Source organism: Rhinatrema bivittatum, chromosome 7 (assembly GCF_901001135.1).
Source record: "Rhinatrema bivittatum chromosome 7, aRhiBiv1.1, whole genome shotgun sequence".
Classification (NCBI taxonomy): Eukaryota; Metazoa; Chordata; class Amphibia; order Gymnophiona; family Rhinatrematidae; genus Rhinatrema; species Rhinatrema bivittatum.
Window position 1 is genome coordinate 260,826,702 of NC_042621.1, and position 24,203 is coordinate 260,850,904.

The 24,203-nt window shown below is 44.9% G+C and overlaps 1 protein-coding gene across 4 annotated transcripts in view; it reads right to left on the bottom strand.

Moving 5' to 3' along the window:
• The window catches only part of LOC115095861 (zinc finger matrin-type protein 4-like), a 354,259-nt gene that overhangs the window by 10,093 nt on the left and 319,963 nt on the right, over positions 1-24,203 (bottom strand). For all 4 annotated transcript variants that reach the window (XR_003857896.1, XM_029610141.1, XM_029610140.1 and 1 more), the window contains one exon: positions 1,168-1,283. Coding sequence is in view for 3 of the 4 variants with exons in the window: in XM_029610141.1 (XP_029466001.1) it covers positions 1,168-1,283 (116 nt within the window). In the remaining variant the exon portion in view is untranslated. The remainder of the gene's footprint in view (positions 1-1,167; positions 1,284-24,203) is intronic.

A 24,203-nucleotide genomic window follows, 5' to 3' on the forward strand; every position in this document is an offset into this window, starting at 1 on the left:
ATTCAGTAAGGGGTAATAGCGTGTCCAAGCCGCACATTTTATGTTCAGAAATTAGCGCCTACACAAAGGTAGGCGCTAATTTCTCCGGGCACCGGGAAAGTGCACAGAAAAGCAGTAAAAACTGCTTTTCTGTGCACCCTCCGACTTAATATCATGGCGATATTAAGTCTGAGGTCCCGAAGAGTAAAAAAAGTAAAAAAAATAGACAAAAAAAAAAATTGAAATAGGCCCGCGGCTCACGGGTCAAAAACCGGACACTCAATTTTGCCGGCATCCCATTTCTGAACCCGTGGCTGTCAGCGGGCTCGAGAACAGACGCCGGCAAAATTGAGCGTCCCACTGATAGCCGCCGCTCCTGTCAAAAAAGAGGTGCTAGGGACGCGCTAGTGTCCCTAGCACCTCTTTTTACCGCCGGCCCTAATTAAAATAAATTAAAATACTGTATCGCGCGCACAGGAGAGCGGGCGCTTGCCCGCTCTCCCGCATTTTTACTGTATCGGCCCGTATGCTAGGTAAGAGACCCAAGGCTATTTATTTTCTGGGAAGTCTGTGGAAGTCGTGCACATAGACCCTGTGGGGAAGAGTTGTATGCATCATTTTGCACTACAATCTACGGATTTGAATCGCTGCAGGTTCTTCTGTAACCACAAGCTGGACCTGTGAATAGACATTTGTGCAGGTTTAGTTGGTTTTGCATTTGCTTTAGGAACCTGGTATGTGCCTCATGCTCACTGGTCATACGTTTGTCACTGTGGCACAAGAGTTAAGGATGCTGCAGTTACAGAGCTGAAAATCCTGAGGGTTGTACGTGATAAGTCCTATAGAGCCTCAGTCACTTGTTGCTATCCTGCCTTCTTTGCCCAGAGACTGTGCAGTGCAGTTCCTGGCTAGATCTGCAGGAAGAAGGGCCACGAGGGGAAAAACCACTTTGTTAAAAAGAAAAAATAATCTTCTAATGCATTTTCAGCTTATAAAAACAAATCCCAGCTCTAAAACTATTGATTTTTTTGACATTTGTTGGTGATATACCAACTTTTATATGAAACACTTAGAAACCAACTGTTCCACAAATCAGGGCTGAAGGCATGCGGTGGACTGATGCCATCTGCATGAACTCTGGTTGTCATTGAAATTCCAGAATAGCACAAAATATTAATTCCTACTCACTGTCCCATCGCTTCTGGCTGGAATCTGTGGCTTCTCTTCCTGTGCAGAAAGCGGACGGAGGTTGAAGAACATTTGGTTCCGGCTGCTTAATCTCATCAGAGCTGCTCCCCTGAATGCTTCAGAATACAGAAAGAGGCAAAGTATGACCCCCATGCAACCACATCCAGTTTATCTGTGCTTTTATGGAAGAAACCTCTTGATTTGCACTTTTCTAGGAGAAACTAGCAGAGATAACAGCAACAGAAGATTAATCAACTTGAAAAAAACTGAAGGCTGTACTTACTTAATTACCCCCACCATGAAAGCACATAACCCGAGTGTCTAGAAACTCAAAACCTTTGCCACTAGGCAAAACAAAACTTTGCTGTTTTCAGTTTGAATTGTTCAATTGTTCATCAGAGCTTTCTTTCCTATAAAAGACAGAGCTCTGTAGGCTGATCAATTGGGCAATTTCATTCCTGTGGAGTTTAACCTATTGGAAAATTAATCTTTATTCTTGGAGACCATGGGAAATCTAGGAGCACTGGCAGACCTTACAGAAAAAGGTAATGCAGCGGAGGGACTGTGAGCCGGGACGCCTGTGCTCCAATTCTAGAGTATCCTTCAACTTCCTGTGCCTCACTCTTACATCTTTTCTTCTCCTTCTCCTGCAAAGCCGCTCTCCTTATCCCTTTCCATCCAAGACTCAATAAAAGATCAGTCATGCACAGTCTACAATATTTCACTTCATCTCTTACCATACACAGACGCGGTGAATTCTTGTGGCTCATGGAGAACACGCTAAAGAATCCTTCAGCAACGCCAGCAATGCTGCTACCTGACCAACCAGCAGATCCATGGGTCCCAAATGCTGTCCTCAAGAACTTAAAAACAGGCCTGGTGTTCACGATCTCCAGGAAGAATATTCATGAGACAAGTTTGCTTGTATTTAGTCTATGGAGCAGGTTCACTGGGATATTTGGCCACCTGAAACCAGACTTATTGGGGGGAGGGGTTCTGGAGGACCGGATTTAGGAGCCATGGTACGACTTGGCTTTCCCTTTCCCAAACAACTGGAAGTGCTCTTGCAGTTGACAGAGAAAGACTTTGAGCCAGGAATCAGGCCCAAGGCTCCTGTTGGATAGTGCAAAGCATGGAACAGAAGTCATTGGTTTGCTTTTTCGCTTTGTGCTTTATTTGTTTCAATTTTTTGCAGGCAATAAATGGTTTCAGCCCTCACCAAAATAATAAAAACAAAACATTTTGGGGTAGATTTTAAAAGCAGTGCGGGCATGTTATAAAATCCAGGGTCAGCGTGCGCAAGGGGGTGCACAATTGTGCACCTTGTGTGCGCTGAGCCTGCTCCGAGCCGCGCTGCCTTCCCCCGTTCCCTCCCAGGCCGCTCCGAAATCGGAGTGGCCTGGGAGGGAACTTTCCTACCCCCTACCTCACCTTCCCCTCCTCTCCTCTCCCGCCCTTTCCCCCCTACCTTTGATGACTTTTTTTGTTTTAAAACTTACTTCAGCCCTGGGGCTGAAGTAAGTTGCACGCGCTGGCCAACTGCCGGCGCATGATCCCCGGCCCAGCAGCCATGCGGAGGCCTCTGCCCACGTCCCCGCCCTGCTCCTTTTGTAAAGCCCCGGGATGTACACGCGTCCCGGGGGCTTTACGTGCGTCACCGGGCCTTTTTAAAATAGGCCCGGCGCGTGCAACCTTTTGAAAATCCGGCCCTTTATTGTTATTTTTATCTTTTCAAATGGAAAAAGGCAGAAAAGGAGAGAAATGTCGTTATTTCCCTGAACAAAAAGAGACCTATAAAGAAACATTTTTAACAACAAAATCCTGTTACATTATCTTTCCCCCAACTCTCCTTTTATAAAACTTAAAAAAGCAATACTAATTATTAAGGAGTGGAGAACCCAGTCATTCCAAATATGTGATCCAGTTGTAAGTGACAAACCTTCACATAATCATCCTTCTGGATTTAAAGAACATTCCAGAAAACTTTGCATAAATTAAGAAAAACTTTGCTGGTATTTCAAGAAACCATCTTTCATTTGGAAACACCAGCATGTACATTTTGGTTGCATTCATATATTGTAATCTACAGGTCTGCTATACAGTGAAATGTAATTCAAAACTAGAAAAGAATTCGCCTTTCCCCCTTCCTTTCCTCTTGAGACGAGAGGCAAATTCTTTTTGTGCTGTAAGTCAGAAAAGGGCTACAAAAGAGAGAGGCACCCTAGCCACAATATGATCAAGAAGCAAATTAGAAAATGTGGGCAGTAAATAGAAAAAAAAAATATATATATATATTTACAAATAGGAGAGAGACAACAAGGGACACAATAGAAGTTACAGTTTACACAGCGGGGCTCTCATGACATCTGGGGTTATTACAAATAATCAAAATGCCTGACCCTTTGTTCCAAAGAACAGAAAAGGAGAAAGAGAAGGGCGGTTTATTGTTTTACGGGGATATTGCAAGATGCTTCCCAGTCCTCCAGTCACGAAGTATTCATCTCAACATGATTAAACAGGAATTTGGCAGTAATGAATCCCACCTTCCAGGCAGAGCTCAGCCGTGCAGTGTATGCTTTATTCCGCGGACAATCAGAGAGCACTTTTGGGTTGTGAGGTAGGCGATGGGCTTTCCTTGGGTCATATTACTGCTGAATTGATATTTAATACTGAGACAAGAGCTTCACAACTGGAGGACTGGGAAGTGTCTTGCAGTATTTCAGAAAAAGCAATTATTAATAGTTTGGTAATAAAAAAAAAAACAGGCCTTCCACTGTAATTGTACAAAATGGCGACCTGTATAACATGTTGCCATTTTTTCTTGTGCTGCACGACTGACAATAAGTTTCAAGGCATATGGGAAAGGTCTGTGCATAGACTGCTAGACGGTGGTCAGATTGGATTATGCTTCTTCTCCCTAGGTAATAAATACGAAATGAACGGTAAACAGAGAGGTCAATATTCAAACATAGCCGGGTATTCTTCAAATCACGATGGGCCGTTATCGCGTGCGATAACGCCGTATGCACGCGATAACTACCGCATCGCGAGTCAGAAATATAAATTAGGGAAAAGGGAGGAGGTTGGACGGGGTTTTGGAAAATTAGGGGCCTGTAGCGTGTCGGGCGATAATCGCACATTATCGCCCACATCAGCACCGGAAAACGCACCGCCACGATGCGCCTGCCTGCTATCGCCCACCCCCCCCAACCCCTTTTTTCCTCGTGGCTCATTTTGTTATATTTATAGCGGAATGAGGAATCCAGGGGTAAGTTAGTTTGCGGACTAACTCACACGGGATATGAATGCCTCTACTACTAGATTCCACCTGAGGTGGAAGTGCCTGTGAACTGGTGTTAACCCGAAGAAGCCATTTCACTTGGGGGGTTATTAGGGTTGCCAGTTGGCTCCAGATTTTCAGGAGCGGCTGATCCAGCCTTGATTTTACCCCCTTGCATGCAGGGACTTGTAGTTCTGATTCCCCTATTGCATTCTTTAAGAACAGCAGTCCCTGTATTCAGCGGGATAAAACTAGGGCTGGATCAACCTGCCCTGAAAATCCAGAACCAAGTGGAAATCCTAGGGGTCATCAGTTCCACCACAGGGGGGGGGAAACGTTTCCCTGACCAGTGAAGATCACTCTCTGAGCCTAGTTCACTGTTCAACAATTTTCGAAGAATCCCAGTGACAGTGAAAGATTTGTATTCCCAGCAACTGCTTACATTTTAGCGACCCTATTAACGGTTAGGTATGTTTTTTTCATTTTTGTGCATTCAGATATTCTTTTAAAATTCCCCTTGAAGCAGAAATATGGCCATGGGGTGTTAAGGTTTCACCATATTTTGGGGTTTAAAAAAAAATAAATTATTAAATAAAGTCTCTCTTTGTTCTAATTTTTTACATTTCTTTCTTTTTTACCTTTTACCTTTTCCTTCTTTTCCTTGGGGCCTAGGATTAGATACTTTGGTAATGTTCAATAACCCCAGATTTTATGAGAGCCCTACCGTGTAAATTGTACATTTTATTGTGTCCCTTCTCACGTGTCATACTTTCACCCCCGTTTTGCAGATGTTTTGTTCCTGCTTGTTTCTATTCAGCCGGCACATAAGGGCTGCTATAGAAATGGCTACAGCGGTGCCATGGGGAAAAACTTCCACAAGCTGTACAATGAAGTGGATTTGCATTTCATTCCTCCACTCCTGTGTCGTGCTCAAAAGTTGCACGCACACCCTATCAGAAAACAATTGTTTCAAAACATCCCTGGCACCTTAGCTTGCCGTTCATTTTCCTAGACCACAGCCTTATGTCCTGCTGCTGCTGCTGCTCAGGACTCCCTATGCTGGTGTAAGTATGGGGCTGAGTTTCTTCACCACATCAGCGGGAGAAAAGCAGGGGCCATGGGAGATGCAAACAAGAACCTGCTCCTCCCACATGGCTGGCAGTGATAATCTAATACAACCAGATGGAAGCAGGCGTGCTGGTGTATTTTCATCCTGTCCCGTTTTGCTTTTCCCAGATCAATTCCCAAGGGTTCTGGAAATTATTTCTGATACAACAGAAAAACACAGCAGCGTCAAGGACAGGCATTAAAAACACAGAACTGGATAAAGCTGACTCAGTGATCACACTATAATGATCTTCTGCATTTGCCCACCGGACCAAGGATTTCCACTGGAATTAGCTGCTGACACGGGAACTATTCCAAGGTAGACAACCATCCTAGCATACTAAAACTATAGACCTGCGCTTTCATTACCTTACAGTTCCTTACTCTGAAGAACTTCTTGGTTGGATTTTTCTCGTATTTCTTTTTGATGCAGTCATGATGATTCCTTGTTGATGTTTTATGCCCATCTTACTGTGCCTAAGAATGTAAACAATGACGTGCAAACGAGCTCTCCACTTGGAAGAGCTTGGAATAAACAATGATGATGACTGTGCTGAAGAAAGACAAGGCACTCCGTGTAACCCGCTCTTAGGAATCCAGTGTAACAGTATTAGATCTGCATTGACTGCTCTGATGTGCTGAGTATTTCTCGGCCTTTTGGCTATATACCAGATGCAGGGTCTGAACTATGAGTTAACAATGGTCCTGTCTTGGCCTTTTTACCAAGATTAAGAATATGCATAATATGGGACGACAACAGCCTGCCAATTAACCCCACTGGGGACATGATTACCGGTATATTATGACCATGGCCGAAATAGGAGGATTAAATCTCAGTTTAAAAAAACAAACAATCTTATCTTCAATGACTTCTCAAGCTCTTTTTGAGAAAGATCAAGTGTAAGATCAGAGCCATAGGTTGAAGATAGTCCCTTCTTGGCCTTTTGGTTGAGACTGAAAGCTTGTGGGGTGTGGGGAGACAATGTCCTACCACACAAACCCACTGGGACAATGAAGTGTTAATGCCTGCAGGAAGAGTAAACCTCCTGCTAAAACAAATCTCATCCTAGGTCACCCTGAAAGCCAATGAATACCTAGAAATAAACATTGCTGGTTTCTTTCCTGTATTTCCTCCCCTTTTCCTTCTTTGAAGCTAACAAGCCTCACTTCACAACCTGACCCTGCTGCCAACTCACCAACTGAAGCCAGACACGTTGGGGGTAAAAAAGCAGAGCATTTGGCTCAATTAAAACGCGGCTCCCTGCTGCTACTGGCACATCCTAACATCCCCCAGGAGCTCCGAGAGACTTCTCTGCAGGGCTTTGAAGCTCCTCGTTTTATAACGATGAGAAACACCGACGCTGTACTTGTACCTCTGGCTCTGCATTTCATTAGAATTGTGCAGGCATCCTGTCCTGCTGCAGACCCATTTTTACAGAACACCAACATCTGGTCTCAAATGTTTTATTCACTGTCTCAGTGCACACATAGTCTGAAGTTAAACCATAACGATGGTGGTATTATTATTGCTAGATGAATAAAAAGATGATTAAAATTGGCTAAGTATTTGAAGTGACTAATTGATACCCAGCTCTACACAGACTGATGTCTTTTTGGTGATTTCTGGGGTTGCCAGCTGTCCAAGACAGGACTGCAGGGCTGTTCAGGCATGAACGAATTCCCTTCCAAGAGCTAACATCCCAGAGGAGCACACTTCAGGATTCAAGATTTCAGGACCCGGTACAGTAGATCGGCTAACAAAACTAAGTTGGTAGACAAAGTCTGCAGGCACGGCAATGACCTGCTAACATTTTATTTATTTATTTTTTTTAAGAAAATCACCACTGACTGCCCATTTCCCCTTCCTGTTGTAATGCCACAGACCTACTTCATATCTTTGGTTTTACCCTTGCTTCCCCAGGGGAGAACATTTTCCACATAAGACTACCTAGAAGAATCCAACATTCTCCTACCCACACAATACGGCTTCCGTAAACACCTCAGTACGGAATCCCTACTCCTTTCCCTTACAGACACAATCATCAAAGGAATGGATGCCGGTAACTCCTACCTCATTGCCATGCTAGATATTTCCGCTGCTTTCGATACCGTAAATCACAACATCCTCATCAACACTCTCATCAGCATAGGAATTTCAGGTACTGCCCTTTCTTGGATAAGGTCCTTCCTCCAAAACCGTACCTACACAGTCCTCACCGACAACTTTACATCCCTCCCTGTTAATCTCGACTGTGGCGTTCCCCAAGGATCCTCCCTCTCTTCCACCTTATTTAACATTTACATGCTCCCCCTCACAAACCTCCTCTCCAACCTTGGTATCACACACTTCATCTATGCGGATGATGTGCAAATCCTCATCCCTTTCAAAAACTCTGTTCTCACTGCACTCCAAAACTGGAACACCATTCTCGCCTCCATAAACCAGCTCCTCACTGACATGCACCTAGCCCTCAATCCGCAAAAAACTGAACTCCTCCTCGTCTCCTCTAGACATGCAGCCGCACCCACTCTCTCCACTCTCCATTCCCCCAACTTTCTCTCCGACACAAGAAACCTGGGTGTTATACTTGATAACCAACTAACATTCAAACCATACATCAAATCTATCCTTAGCAGCTGCTATTTCAAACTTCAAACCCTCAAAAAACTCAAACCCCTTCTCTACTTCTCCGATTTCCGCACGGTACTCCAATCCATAATTTTCTCAAAAATTGATTACTGTAACGCTCTCCTACTTGGACTCCCTTCTAGCCACATCAAACCTCTACAACTCCTCCAAAACGCTACTGCACGCATCCTCACCAATGTCAATAAGAAAGACCACATCACTCCCACCCTCATTGATCTCCACTGGCTTCCCATTCACTCACGAATTATTTACAAGACCCTCACCCTCATCCACAAAAGTATTACTAATGAACACTGCAACTGGCTAAACCCACCCTTCCTCCCTCGTACCTCCACAAGACCCACCCGTGCTTCCCTCCGTGGAACCCTTATCCCTCCCTCCATAAGATCCACTAGACTCATCTCCACCACCAATAGAGCCCTTTCCCTTGCAGGCCCCTCCCTCTGGAACTCTATGCCTCTTAATCTACGTACCGAAACCTCCACACCTACTTTCAAGAAGAAACTCAAAACCTGGCTTTTCCTCCAAGCATACCCCCATTCTTCATCATCTTCACCAACTAACACGCTAGCCCAACCATCATTCCTCTCCAACACCCCCCTTTCAGAACCTACACCCAACCCCCTCCCCCTCTAAAGTTTCCTACATCTCCTGTATATAACCAGTGTACAACATCTGTATATATATCCAGTGTACAACTTCTGTATATAACCATTGTACATATTTCTTCCCCGAATCCCTATTCACATTTTATCCCCATGTATCTGTTTGCACCCTCCCCCTGCCCCCCCCTTTGTATCGACCCCCCCCCCCCCCTCATCCCTCCCCAGTTACTTAGTTATTTGTTCTGTTACTGCGTTTTACGTTATACACCGTTCTCTGTAAAGGCTACGCCTATATACTTTTTGTTGTAAGTTACTTGTGAACCGGCACGATGTGCAAACGGTTGCCGGTATATAAAATTAAATAAATAAATAAATAAATAAAACCTTCTTTAGACATATTAGCTCCCTCATTACACCCCCCCTCCCCCCCCTCATTTTTTAACTATTGCCTCGGGCTCCCAGTTAGAGCCCTTTCTAACTCTTGTTTTTGCTGTTTATCCACGCCCACCTCCCCGTTCTATGTATTTTCTACCTGCTGTTATAATGTAAACCGATATGATGTGTATTTTAATGTCGGTATAGAAAATCTGTTAAATAAATAAATAAATAAGAAGAGGCAAAAAAAGAAGATGGGATTTATAAAAAGGACCAGCAAAAGGCAGAAATCTTACATTATTATTTTGCTTTGTATTTACAGAAGAAGAGGATGGCGATGGATCTGAGTGCTTGAATTCATAGAAGGACTGGAGAGTGTGACATCCTGCCGAAGTTCATTTTTTCTCTGTGATCACTGACTACTGAGCTGTCTCGAGGAAGTTCACTGAAGTCTGAAACTCTCACTTTGACTTTCAGTAGTTTAATTGGTTTTCGGGATCTGGAAGGCTTCTTGTTTGGAAAGAATCAGGGGTGGGTTGTCTGGGTGTATGTGGGCGTGCCAGAGGTCAGCGTGTGGATAGTTAAGAGTTTGATGTGTCAGAGAAGGTATTATATAGGTGGTCTAACACTTAAAAGTGTAACCCCTGGGCTAAGACCCACATGAGGAGTCCAAAGGCACATGGTAAATCTAGGAACTTAAAGTATCTTCCAGTCCACACCTATCCACTAGCCCAAAGTTTCTCCAGGATACGCCGTGTGGAGGGCAGAATACTCTCCTAGGTCCTGGGCATTCTTTCATAGTCTCCATAACAAGAAGTAAAATAGCACTGTTCCAAGCCTTTTCTTCACACAGTCCATAACACAAACAGTACTGAGGGTAGATCTGTGACTCTGCAGCTCCTTTCATAATGTATTTTCCCAACCAGATTCCCTCCCAGCTCAGGGAGCAGTTTTAAAGCTTCCTTCTAGGGATGTCTGAACTGGCAGGTTAATGGATCAAATTCACTTCCCAATTTACGATGCCTCTGATCAGACGTCTTGGTATTCAAGTCTCACACTTCTCTGGTCCCTTTGACTCCTTGCTGTGGGAACTATTCCAATGTCCGTTGCATATCTGAAGTGCAGCTTCACTGGTGGGCTGCCATTCTTCTCCTTTACTACTCCCCTTCTCCTCCGGGCACCGGATAGATGTCCGATCTTCCTCCTAAACCTTGGGTGGGTGATTGAATCTCTCAAAGAGAGGTTCAGAAAGAACATCTGACATCTGACCTAGTCAAACAAATCCAAAAAAGGAAGTAACTTCCTTGACTAAATCCAGAAATGGAAGATAAGTTCCTCAAAAAAAAATCAGAAGGATAAGAAAACAGGAAGTAAAAAGGAACAGTCCCGCTTTCTCCAAAACCAGACTTCAGAATCCATACTCTCGCCACGGTTCTCTGCTTTTTTATAAAGGATGGGAGCAGCCCATAAGGGGGAGCTGAGGAACATGTGATATGCTCCTCTTATCTCAACACTGCTACTTGATCATTTAAATGAATAGATCTTAGCAGGAACCTAGTAAGACCCTACATAAGTATAATTGCGCTATAAAATATTTACTTTATGAAGATTAAAATAGAAAAAAAGTATTTAAGTATATTATCTTGGAACAGCTGAAACTTAAGTTCTAAACATAAATATATAAATTAAAACATATTGCTTTTGAGTGCTTGACAGGCCACCTTTTCCTAGAGGTATACCCAGGATAGCTTGGATGCGGTAACACGGCACTCAGTACAGAAGTATTAGATATATTCAGATACGATATGCAGATATGGGGGTAGATGGCAAGTAAACAGATAAGAAGTACTACACTATTACAGTTTTTGAACAGACAAAATTCTGATGTGATACTCCCACAAATAGCTCATCTTGTTAAAGGGCACAGTTTCTCTCCTAAACAGGTATGGAAATGTATACGCCCTTTGGAAGTACAGTGAAGTTCCAAACACATTCTTTGCGATCGGCCTACTTTGTTTTGTCCAAGATGGTCCCCAGATTCCTGCTTTCGAGCAGCTGGCCCCTGCGCAGAAGTTAGCTTAGACAGAACAGCGTGGAAGTCCTCCTCCGTGCCCACAGTTACATATGGAAGACCTGATTTACACAAATAAGTCCTACACTGCTGACGCTTATGACATCAAGTCTGGACAAACGAACACATGGACGGATACAGCCAATGCAACACGCAGAACGCACAAATGGGGACTGGATCAACCTTTTTATTCACTCTGCTTGTACTGGTAATTCTAGGGGCTTCCATAGACATGCATGCTCTGAATCTGAATGTGAAATCAGAGCAAATGAGAGTAGATAAGGATCTTAAGGACCATTTATGGTGCAGGGGCATAGACTCCCAGTTGAGTTTTGGCTTTCAGATCTAGAAGAAAGGAAGATGCACACTTCTGGCAGATACCCGCTATTACGAACTCTCCACAGAGGGACACAATTCAAGGGCATTTTCACCTCTGGATTCTGTACCAGTTTTCGATGAGAAAGAGCATGCTCGCAATCACAGTGAAACTTGTCGCACGTTACAAAGCCGTTACAAAGCACCCACGGTCATCTGTGCCTGTTCTTTGGGCAGCTACTTTTTCCACTGAAAATAATGCACAGAAAGCTGAAAATGTAATCTACATGCATTATTTCTCTCCCCAAGCTAAACCGAACCCTGAGAACGCAGCCTCTACATGCAGCTAAAAGTTGTGTAACAATGCGCTTACTTTTAGCTTGAGAGGGAGCAATTTTCAGGCACCCAATTAATGCACATAAATCACTATTTGCACAGGTACATTTATTTTATTTTATTTATTTAAAGTTTATTTAAATGAATCTGAAAATTGTCCTCATGATATAGACCTCCTCCATTATCTTCTCATTTCTTTAAAAACAACATTTTGAATGTAGTAGTAGATTATTCTTTGGCGAACTGGTGGATATTAGATGATCTTTATGTGGTCCTGCCATTCCCTCAATTAGATTTTTTTGGAAGTACAACAAATATAATTAAAATCTATGCAGGTAATTTTCAAAGGAGTTACAGGCGTAAAAGTGGCATATATCATTGCAATTTTCAAAAGTCCATTTACATGTGTAAAACCTTTGTAAAATGCCCTCCTAAACTGGCAGATGCCATGTATTCCCTGTCATTATGAGATATGATGTGATGTAAACACAGATATAAAAATGAGGTGATGAGTGAGATGATCAAATTTGCTGATGATACAAAATTATTCAAAGTTGCTAAATCACAAGAGGATTATGAGAAACTGCAAGAGGACCTTGCAAGACTGAGAAACTGGGCATCCAAGTGGAAGATGGCATTTAATGTGGACAAGTGCAAAATGATGCATTTAGGGAATTATAGCCACACAATGCAAGGTTCCACATTGAGAGTCACCAACCATCATCGTTGATAATATGTTGAAATCTTCTGCTCAGTGTGCAGCAGCAGCCAAGAAAACAAATAGAATGCTAGGGATTATTAGGAAAAGAATAGAGAATAAAATAGAATATCATAATGACTCTGTATCGTTCCATGGTGCAAACTCATCTTGAATATTGGGTGCAGTTCTGTCACCACATCTCAAAAAAGATATAGCAGAATTAGAAAAGGTACAGAGAAGAGCGACCAGAATGATAAAGGGCATGGAATGATTCCCTTAAGAGGAAAGGCTAAAGAGGTTAGGGCTCTTCAGTTTGGAAAACAGATGGCTGAAGGGAGATATGATATAGGTCTATAAGATAATGAGTGGAGTGGAAAGGGTAAAAGCAAATTGGTTGTTTACTCTTTCAAAATTTACAAAGAATATGGGACACAATTAAGTTACTAAGTTGTACATATGAAACTAATAAGAAAATATTTTTTTACTCTTCATAAAATTAAACTTTGGAATTCTTTGCCAGAGGATGTGGTGAAAGATGCTAGTGTAGCTGGGTTTAAAAAAAAAGTTTACACAAGTTCTTGGAAGAAATGTCCATAAACCATTATTAAGGTGGACTTGGGGAAATTCTCTGCTCATCCCTGTGATAAGCAGAATGGAATCTATTGACCTTTTGGGATCCTGTCTGGTACTTGTGACCCGGATTGGCCACTGCTGGAAACAGGATACTGAGCTTGATGGACCTTTGGTTTGACTCAGTATGGAAAATCTTATGTTCTTATGTCCTTATCGGTATGATGTCTCCACTAATACCGGTATATAAAAGTTTCTAAAATAAATAAATAAATAAATAAAATGTTTCTCAGGCTCTCATAAGTCTTTGTTAAGGCTGGATAGGTGCTTTATGCAGCACAGTAACTAGACAGTAGTACAATCAGACTTCGGTTTAAGCAGCGGGTACATCTGACCCCTCTTCTTTGAAAACAGAGTTATTAGTAGAGAGCACTGAATGTCCACATTTATGGGAACTGCATTCTTATCAGTTAAATAATAGGGATCTGGTTCCGCATATACTACTGTCAGAGTTATATTTTTCCTGAACATGAACATTCTGTAGATTCAATAAATACTGCATGAGAAGCGTATAAAACAGTAATAACAGGCCACAAGATTTCATTACAAGCTTCAATAAAGAAACATGAGATGCATCACGTGATATTCTGTGAAAAGAAATTGCCTCAACTGAAAACTAATTTAATTGGCCAGAAAACCATGATTGATCTGCAAAGCTTTAAAACTAAGTACTCTGAATAGGCATTACAGCATATATGGAGTAAATAGTGAAGTAACTATCACTGAAAAATAGTACAGTTTTTGAATATGTAATACATGTGGAAAAATCCTTGTTAATCTGCTAAGGGCAGAGGTAAGAAATTGGTCTATTGACAGGATTGATGATGGCCTAGGAAATATTCTTACTTTATAGAGATATTAATAAAAGATTTAAAGAATATTAACAATTACCTGTTTCCGACAAGATGCTCTCAAGATATTGATAAAATTTGTGTTTTTCTGGCCCTCTGTGAAAAAACCTCAGAGGAAGATAAGATGTTATTGGATATGCCTATTACTATTGAGTAAACACAATGGGGTAGATTTTTTAAAAATGCGCGTTCGCGTACTTTTGTTGGCGCACCAGGCGCCAACAAAAGTACACTGGATTTTATAAGATACGTGCGTAGCCGTGCGTATCTTATAAAATCCTGGATCGGCGTGCGCAAGGCTGCCGATTTTGGGCAGCCGGCGTGCGCCGAGCCGTGCAGCCTGCCTCCATTCCCTCCGAGGCCGCTCCGAAATCGGAGCGGCCTCGGAGGGAACTCTCTTTCGCCCTCCCCTCACCTTCCCCTCCCTTTCTCTACCTAACCCACCCCCCCGGCCCTATCTAAACCCCCCCCTACCTTTGTCCACGGATTTACGCCTCCCGGAGGGAGAAGTAAATCCACGCGCGCCAGCGGGCTGCTGGCGCGCCGAGACGCAACCCAGGGGCGGTTCCGGAGGGCGTGGCCATGTCCCCGGACCGAAACCACGCCCCCGGCCCACCCCCGAAATGCCACGTCCCGCCCCCAAAACACAGCGTCGATTGGCCCCGCCCCCGACAAAAAACCCTGGGACTTACGCGAGTCCTGGGCCTCTGCGCGCGCCGGCAGGCCTATGGAAAATAGGCGCTCCGGCGCGCAAGGCCCTGCTCGCGTAAATCCGGGCGGATTTACGCGAGCAGGGCTTTTAAAATCCGCCCCAATCTGCAACTATGGGGGAGGGGAGGAGCCTATGCATGAAAACTCGCGCTAAAATTTTGTAATGAGCGCTCATTGAAATTTTAACATGAACGCTAAAATATCACTTAACGTGCAATGCACTACATTTTTTAGCATACAAGCTATTAACATGCATGCTAGCCCATAAAGTAATGTCTTCATGTTATATCCATCTGATCATTAAATCGCATGTCGATGCTATATAAATTGGCACATTTGTGCTAAACTGAGCATGTGCCATTCCCTTTTACTCAAGACTCTTGCTGTAAACATATATACAAGAAAGACTGGCAGATGAGGTTAGCTGTCAGCGCTGAGGACAAAAACAGGAGAGAATCTATACCAAATTAAGGAGGTGAAAGAGGAGGAGAGGATTCCAGACGAGGCAAAAACAAACTAAAAATATGTGCCTTAGATTTTTGCCACGGAGGACATAAAAAAGGAGACAACTGTGGAGGAGTCAGAACAGGAAGGCAATGGCAATATCCTAGAGTCTGTGCCACACATATCCATGAAGACCGACGCATACCTTCAGGGCCGGCGCATCCCAACAGACGAACTAGGCGGGTGCGGCAAAGAGCAGTCATATGGGGCTGCGAGCGGAGCCCATCCTATTGTTGGCCGAGAGGAATAGAGTCTCGGTGGGCCACGAGCTGGGCTTCTGTGTGTGTGTGTGTGACTGAGAGGGACTGTGTGTGCATATGAGAGAGCAATGGTGTTAGTGAGAGAGAGAGAGGGAGGGAGCCTGAGTAAGGGTGCGTGTGCAAATGAGACAAGGAACCTAACCGTGTGTGTAAGAGAGGGGGGCCTGTCTGAGAGAAAGAAGTTGGGGCTGGAGCTGGGGTCTGGACTGGGGTGGGGGGTCGCAAGGCAGAAGGTCTGCCTAAGGCGCCTAATACCCTTGCACCAGCCCAGCATACCCTCGTATGACATCCAGTCAGGAGAGACTTCAAGAAGCAGGACTAGATTCCGAAAATGCCTTGGTCAACCCCAGCATATTCATCCCACTGATTCCAGGAAGGAAAACTGGCCAGCCCTGATTCTGGCTCAACATGCTCCCTATTGTCTTGGAACCAGGGCTCGCATAGCAACAGTGATGCCCAGCCCTAGGTTTGTCAATAGGCACCCATTATACCTGTGCCTAGGGCAGCAAACATTTAGGGGTAACAGACTGGCTGCCTTCCAGCTCTGCTCTCTCTCATTCAGCAGAGAACAGCCCTGTAGCAGACCCTTACAGGAGGTGGGGGAATAAAAGCATCAAAAGTGCCTAGGGGCAGCAAAATCCTAAATCCATCCCTGGGGATGCCCTGTGGGGGAGATCAGTAAATGGAGGGAAAACTGAGCAGCAGATAGCAGGGCAAATGCCCAAAGCTGTTACAGCCCTGGTTGGAATTACTCTGGGGATAGGGAAATACTTAACAGTACCTGAATGTAATCTGCTTTGAAGTGCTTGAAAAGCATAACAAAAATCAAAGTTTAAAAAATACAATGGCAGGATGACAGTCAGGGATGGCTTCAAAGCTCTCTGAACAGAGCTCTTCAGTCAAACAAAAGGAATTGCTGACTTAAAGAGGCTCTCACTGCCCAGACTGACACTCTGGGTCAAGACGTAGAATATATGCAGTGACCTTTGAACTGATGAACCACATCAAGGGCCGCACTGACCAGTGAGATAGATCATGCCATTCCATAGCAGAGGTCCCCAAACCTTGGCCCACAGAGCTCAATTTTAGGGCCCACCGTATTTTTCCTTCTGGTGGCTGAATTCAGCCCGCAGAAGTTTTTTTTGTTATTTGACAAAGGGTTTCCCCTCAGGGGCAGTGGCGAGAACCAGCAGCAGTGGGTTAGGTAATAACTACAAAAGAACTGTTAATTAGTTAAAAGGTTATGGAAATGTACATCAGTGATCATCACCTAATCAAGGATGGACATAAGAAACTGCAAAGATTAAAAAAAAAAAAACAAAAAACCCCACAAACCCAAAACTGTTGGTCTTTCAAAGTGCTGAATGTGTGACTTTAGTAAGTGAATGAACTGTGTCAAATCCCGAACATTGGAAGCACCAGTTATCAGATAGCAAGTAAACTCTGCTGAATTGAAAAAGTTCCATTATCTTGCATGAACAGTGCCAGTTATGACTTCACGGCAAGACTTCTGCTGATTGAGCTGCTTATACTTTTCCCCAGCTAAGAGACAGTTTCTGAAGAACTTGCTAACTCACTCACTTGCACACACACACACACACACACAGCTTCGCATGACTGCAGTGATAACAGTTACTGTAATAACAGCTTGGTATCACTGATTTAAAACAAGCAGCCGTAAGACAGATTCACAGCACTAGTGACAAGACTAACAGCAACAGACACATAACTGTTTCTGCATCAGAAGTAGCAAGAGCAGCAGCGTCAGATGCAGACAGAGAGAGACCTGCATTGAGAGGACCTCAGGATATCTGCAAAGGCCACTGGCAATTCCCAGTTTCAGCTGGTGGGAGAGAGATTTCCATTAAGGGTGGAATTGGAATATGTTGTTTTCCTGTTCCAAACAAAGCTTACCACACATTAAAAGGGCAATCATAAAGGTATTTGGGGGTAACAGGCTACCAAAACTAACCTTATAGTTCAGAGAAGTCTGAGCTAGACTTGTCATGTTGATGTGTAATGATATATCTTGTCTGCTATAATGAAATATGTTTATTGTCAGGAAGCTTTGTTGATAAACCTGAGTGACTCCTTTCCTATTTGTTTGTATCAGTGTGGGCTCTTTTGTTGTATTAGGTACAAAAGGTAGGGGACTCTAGAGTCAGCCTGATATCAAATTTATGGAAGAAATTTGGGGGGTGAATTAGGACAATTCACCAGGGTTTCTTCCCCATTAGTTTACAATAGTGCTCCAGTCCAAGAAAGGTTATGGGTAAAGATGACTCATAATAAATGTCCATTACATGGAGGATTCACTCTTAAAATGCACTCAAAAGGGAAGGGATTTCCACAGCTCCATCTTGACTTCATCACTTGTAAATCACAGAAACCCTTTTCTTGATTTGCGGACAGGACCCCTGTTTTTTTGTGATTCTACAACTAAATCATGGATACCGGAAGCTGGGTCTGGGGTTGGCAAGCATATATTTCCCTCGTTCCTCCCCCAGCCAGCAGGAGGAGAGCGCTAGTGCCTCAAGCTGTGTCCTACTCCTCTTCTGCCACTGGGGGGTGCAAGTCACACTTTCAACAGCGTGGCATTACAGTGTCCCATGTCTTTCAAAAGGCAACTGCTTCCAGTAGCGGAGAAAGAGGAATATGGCCAAAGGCACCGCCACTCTCCTCTTCCTCCTGCTGGGAGGGGGAAAGGAGAACAGAGAGGGGGGGAAGAAAGGTGGTATCATTAAGGGAAGAGGAAAGGGTGAGGAGGGTAAGAGCGACACTGAGGTATATGAGAGAGGGGCTGAAGGATGTGAGAGAGGGAATCAGTTGGGTGTAAGAGAGAGGAATGGTGCTGCAGATGTGTGTGTGCGAGAGGGAGATGGGAACGGTGCAGGGTGTATATGAGAGAGAGAGGTAAACGGCAATGGGTGTGTGCGCATATGAGGAGGGGGGTATGCAGGATTCAGGGAGTGATGTAAGAGATCGCATATGGGATTGGGAGGCAGTGCAGGAGAGGGTACGTAGGATTGTGAGGGTGAGAAAGAGGAACAAAGATGGGAGGAAGAGAAAGAAGGATGACTGGGAAAGGGATCTCCCTCCCCTCTGATCTGGTTCCTTCCTCCCTGAACCTGAATTCTCACTTAGAAACCAGAACCTTCCCCTGATCCTAGGCCTTCCCCTCCTTTGACCTAAGACATCTGCCTCTTTCCCTCCCTTTAGCCCTTCCCAGAACTCAGATCCTCCCTTCTCATCCTTCCCCCATCCTTGGTGGCATCTTCATATCTCTGGTCCTCTCTCCTTCTCTCACTTGCTCTCCCTATTCCAAGATCCCCTTTCTCTCTCTTCCTCCCCATCCACCAGATTGCTTCTTCCTCTGTTCTACCACATCCCTGTGCTGATACCTGAGATCTCTTTTCCCCATCTAAAAAAAAAGATATATGGGTAGATTTTATAATATGCGCGCATGCACACACATGAATGCCCAATTTATGTTATAAAATCCGGGGTCAGCGCGCGCAAGGGGGTGCACAATTGTGCACCTTGCACATGCCAAGCCGTGCTGTCTTCGTCCGTTCCCCCTAGCCTGACCTTCCCACCCCTTCCCCTAACCCTACTCTAACTCCCCCCCAAAAGTTTTATCCTACCTTCTGCGCCCGCCTCCGGGCAGGCGCAAGTTGTGCTCGCCGGCACGCAATCCCTCGACACAGCAGCAATGGCCGCTGTGTTGCAGGCCCGGGGCTTTACGCGTGCCACCGGGCCTTTTAAAAATATTATACAGAGTAGTTTTCCAACATTTCTTTGTATAATGTAAAATACATTTGCTTTTTTTTTTAACACAGAAAAAGATGCACATTTATGAAATGTTAAACAGAATTTCAGAAACTACTGCAGAATTTTCTAATTCTTGCCTGGGTATGTACCGCTCAGCTGCCACAGGAAACGTGTACTGTGCTCATGGTCAATGAAAATAAAACCTCTCTCTCTATGCAACCAATCCATCATATATTTAATGTATATCTATCCATCTATATCTCTATAATATATACAGTATATATCAGTGATGGCTAACCTATGACACGCGTGTCAGAGGTGACACGCCGAGCCGTTTTGGCTGACACGCGCAGCGTTTCGAGGACTATCAGGAATTTTTTTTTTTTTATCGGCTGCGCCGAGCCTTTTCTTTTTCAGCTGCGCCGAGCCTTTAAATGTGTTTTTTAGTTTCCCCCTACCCTCCACCAATGCCCCCGGGCGCAGGGAGGCTCATGCGTCGCAGCGATGAGGCTCAAGACAACGCGCTGATGCTCCTCCTTCCTGCCTGTGCGGCCCCAGAAGTAAACGTTGCCGGAGCCGCGTGGGCAGGAAGGAGGAAGCGAATCAGCGCGTGCAGAAGAGGAGGAGCCGCCGCGGGTCGCTGCGAATCCCAAGTCACAGCGGCCCAAGAAGAGGAAGACGCCCGGTAGCAGGGCTGCCGCGGCCCGAGAAGATCAGGGCCGCTGCAGAGCCCATCCTGCGGCAACCCGCGAAGAGGAGGCCCAGAGGTGAGAGAGAGGCTGAGGGCCCGTAGAGTGCGTGTATGAGGTGAGTTGAGAGAGAGGACCTGAATGTTTGCAGAGACAGCATGTGAGAGCATGTGTGTGTGTGTGTGTGTGTGTGTGAGAGAGAGAGAGAGAGCATGTGCCAGTGAGAGCCTGTGTATATGAATGATTGTATGAGAGAGCATGTGCCAGTGAGAGCCTGTGTGTATGAATGATTGTATGAGAGAGCATGTGCCAGTGAGAGCCTGTGTGTATGAATGATTGTATGAGAGAGAGCATGTGCCAGTGAGAGCCTGTGTGTATGAATGATTGTATGAGAGAGAGCATGTGCCAGTGAGAGCCTGTGTATATGAATGATTGTATGAGAGAGAGCATGTGCCAGTGAGAGCCTGTGTATATGAATGATTGTATGAGAGAGCATGTGCCAGTGAGAGCCTGTGTGTATGAATGATTGTATGAGAGAGAGCATGTGCCAGTGAGAGCCTGTGTGTATGAATGATTGTATGAGAGAGCATGTGCCAGTGAGAACCTGTGTGTATGAATGATTGTATGAGAGAGAGCATGTGCCAGTGAGAGCCTGTGTATATGAATGATTGTATGAGAGAGAGCATGTGCCAGTGAGAGCCTGTGTGTGTGAGAGAGAAATGCATGTGAGAATGAGAACCTGACTGTGGGGCAGATTTTCAGAGCCCTGCTCGCGTAAATCCGCCCAAAACCGGGCGGATTTACGCGAGCAGGGCCCTGCGCGCCGGTGAGCCTATTTTACATAGGCTCACCGGCGCGCGCAGAACCCCGGGACTCGCGTAAGTCCCGGGGTTTTCGGAGTGGGCGTGTCGGGAGGCGTGTCGGGGGCGGGGCCGGAGTGCGCGGCGTTGCGGGGGCGTGTCGGCAGCGTTTTGGGGCGGGTACGGGGGCGTGGCTACGGCCCGGGGCGGTCCGGGGGCGTGGCCACGCCCTCCGTACCCGCCCCCAGGTCGCGGCCCAGCGCGCAGGAGTCCCGCTCGCGCGCGGGGATTTACGCCTCCCTCCGGGAGGCGTAAATCCCCCGACAAAGGTAGGATGGGGGTTTAGACAGGGCCGGGCGGGTGGGTTAGGTAGGGGAAGGGAGGGGAAGGTGAGGGGAGGGCAAAGGAAAGCTCCCTCCTAGGCCGCTCCGATTTCGGAGCGGCCTAGGAGGGAACGGGGGTAGGCTGCGCGGCTCGGCGCGCACAGGCTATACGAAATCGATAGCCTTGCGCGCGCCGATCCAGGATTTTAGCCAATACGCGCGACTACGCGCGTATCTACTAAAATCCAGCGTACTTTTGTTTGCGCCTGGAGCAAAAAAATAAGAAAGGGAAGGTGAAAAAAAAGCCTGTGACCAACCAATTAGAAAACTAAGATCAGACAGCAAAGGCAAAAAAAAAAAAAAATGTACTTTTTAGTGATTGGCACATGTACTCTTTGGGAATGTGCAAGAATAGCACTTTCTCAACGGATCTCACAATGTACGAGATCAGCATGGAGAAAGTGGAAGCCCACGGGGCCTGCACAGAGGAGGCAGCAGAATGGACTTCAGTGTCAGTAGCAGCAATTGGCACCTCCGCAATAGCCACGCGGCATCAGTGACAGTGGCAACAGAGGAATGAGAGAGGTTCTGAGGTTGCTGGCAAAAGAAAGAGAGGGGGGGTCTACCTTTAGTGTGTGAATGTGTATGAATGGGACTCTGCCTGGGGGTGTATGTGTGTGAATGCATGGGTGCCTGCCTGGGGGTCTGTGTGTGTAAGAATGAATGTGTGCATGCCTGGGAGATGGGGAGGGAGTGTTGTGAACATGAATGGGAGCCAATAAAAGAAACCGACTGACAGATGAAGTTTGTAACGCTTGCTTGGACTTGAAGTGTACGAAATACCAACCTTCAATTGAAGATTTAGCCAATGAAATTCAGCAACAAAAAAGTCACTAAGCAGGTAAGGTAAAGAATTATTTGTTTTTGCTTTATTAATAAATACAGTATATATATTAAAATTATAACTTTGTTGATTAGAGCTACAAATATCACAAAATTATGGATTTTTCTAGAAGTGACACACCACCCGAGTTATGCTTGGTTTTTTTATGAATTTTGACACACTGAGCTCAAAAGGTTGGCCATCACTGGTATATATATATATATATATACATACAGAGAGAGAGAGAGATAAAATGTGTGTATCTCTCTCTCTCTCTCTCTCTCTCTCTATATATATATATATATCTACATCTGTGTAGGGGTCTATTTTGCAGCCTCTGCTAAGTATCAGACCCAACTGGCTGCCCAGGTTTAAAATAAATTTCAGCCAAACCTGGCCAGCAAGAATTGGGCTGCAAATCCTCCTAAATCTAGTCAGCCAGGTCTAGGTCTATCTACTATTGCCATGACTAATTTGGGCCAGCTGACTAAGAGGTGAATTTTAAAAGCCAGGCGCATGCCAAAATCGGGAGATACGAAGTCGGACTTGCGTGCAACCGACTAATTTTAATAGAAGCCCAGATGAGAATGTTTCTCCCGCTCCGCGCACATCTCAAAAGGTATCAAAAAAAAAAAAAAAAAAAGGGGGCCGGATGTGGGCAAGGTCTGGGCGGGACATGGGGTGCACGCCCAGATCTTTTGCCGCGTAAGTTTACTTCTGCTAGAGAGGAGGTGTAAATTTAAAAATAAAAAGAGCGAGCCATTTCTCAGAGGTCTGAATTATTCGGGGGGGAGCGTAGACCATCAAACCAAAGGAGTTTGGAGGGCCCAGCTGTTAATTTGACAAACTGGTGGATGAACTGGTGAAACTGGCGATGTCGAAGAGGTGCGCCCCTTTTAAAATTCCCCAATTTACCTGGTAGAAGCAGGATTTATACATGTAGGCAAACATCCCCCACTTAAAATTGGGTGCGAGCGGTCAGGCTGTTTTATGACATGCGCGCATAGACGCGCAAGAGTTATAAAATGGCCGTGTGCCAAAAATGTACCTGCACGCCATCCCTGTTGGCTATTGCTGAAAATCTGTGCTGGCTAACTAACTTTTCGTCCCCCACCTTTACCCCACTTCCAGGGTGCCCAATTTTAGAGAAGCTAAATCTAGCTGCCTAGGAAAACTAAATGTGTGTGAGTGAAGGTGGTGGGTGTGAGAAGAGGAAATGTTCCCCCCCTGGGGTTGGAGCTGGCTAGACCCCACTGGAAAAGAGCTCCTAACCATCTCCCTCCATTCACAGACTGCTATACATGAAGACGCATCAAGCAGGAAGATTTTTAGATGTGTTCTAAGTTCAGAAAATAAGTTAGAGAGTGCACTGTTTGGTTTGTTTTTTTCTCATGAAGGTACATTTTGGAACCTCTTGTTCTGGAGAGTGCTTGTGTAAGCTGCCAGATTCGTTCAACTGCAATTACATTGTGACCCACTTTCTGCCAAATCAGCTTGTAAACTTCGCTGATAGGGAGAGGGATTAACACAGTTTTTGATTAAACTGCTGCCGGGGCCAACACATAACAATGCTGATTGCGGTTTCTCTCGCTCTCAGAGACCATACCCAAGCTGAGAGAAAATATTAGCACATCTAATCCAGGACAGCCCAGTCTCTAATAATCACAGTTCTATATTTTATTAGTTCTGCTTCTAATGGCCTGCTAGCACCCTGAACATTTCAGCCTGGGTTCAGTTTGTTCTGAAAAGCAGATTTTTTTCCCCCCAGATCCACTGGCATTTTCTCCACTGGATTGAGATAGGGGCAAGGCGGGGAGCAAGGAATGGAATTTGAAGCAGATCTGAAAAATACAAAGCGGTTCCCACCAATCTGATGAAATCCACTTTGGATTTTCTAAAAAGCTGAAGCAGATTTATTGTTTTAAATTTAACCTTTATTAAATTTTGAATGCGCATCCATATAACATAAGAGGCAAAGTAACAACTATAGTTATCGTAAGACACAAAAATCACATAATAATCAAACTTAAGATCCAAATTACAATACTCGTACCATTAAACGAGTCCATATTCCAAAGAGGGGTGCACTAACAGGAGATGTTAAAAGCATTGCTGGTGCAAAAACGGCCTCATACACGCGTATGTGGGCCGCGTGCCAGCAACAGGAATTTTAAG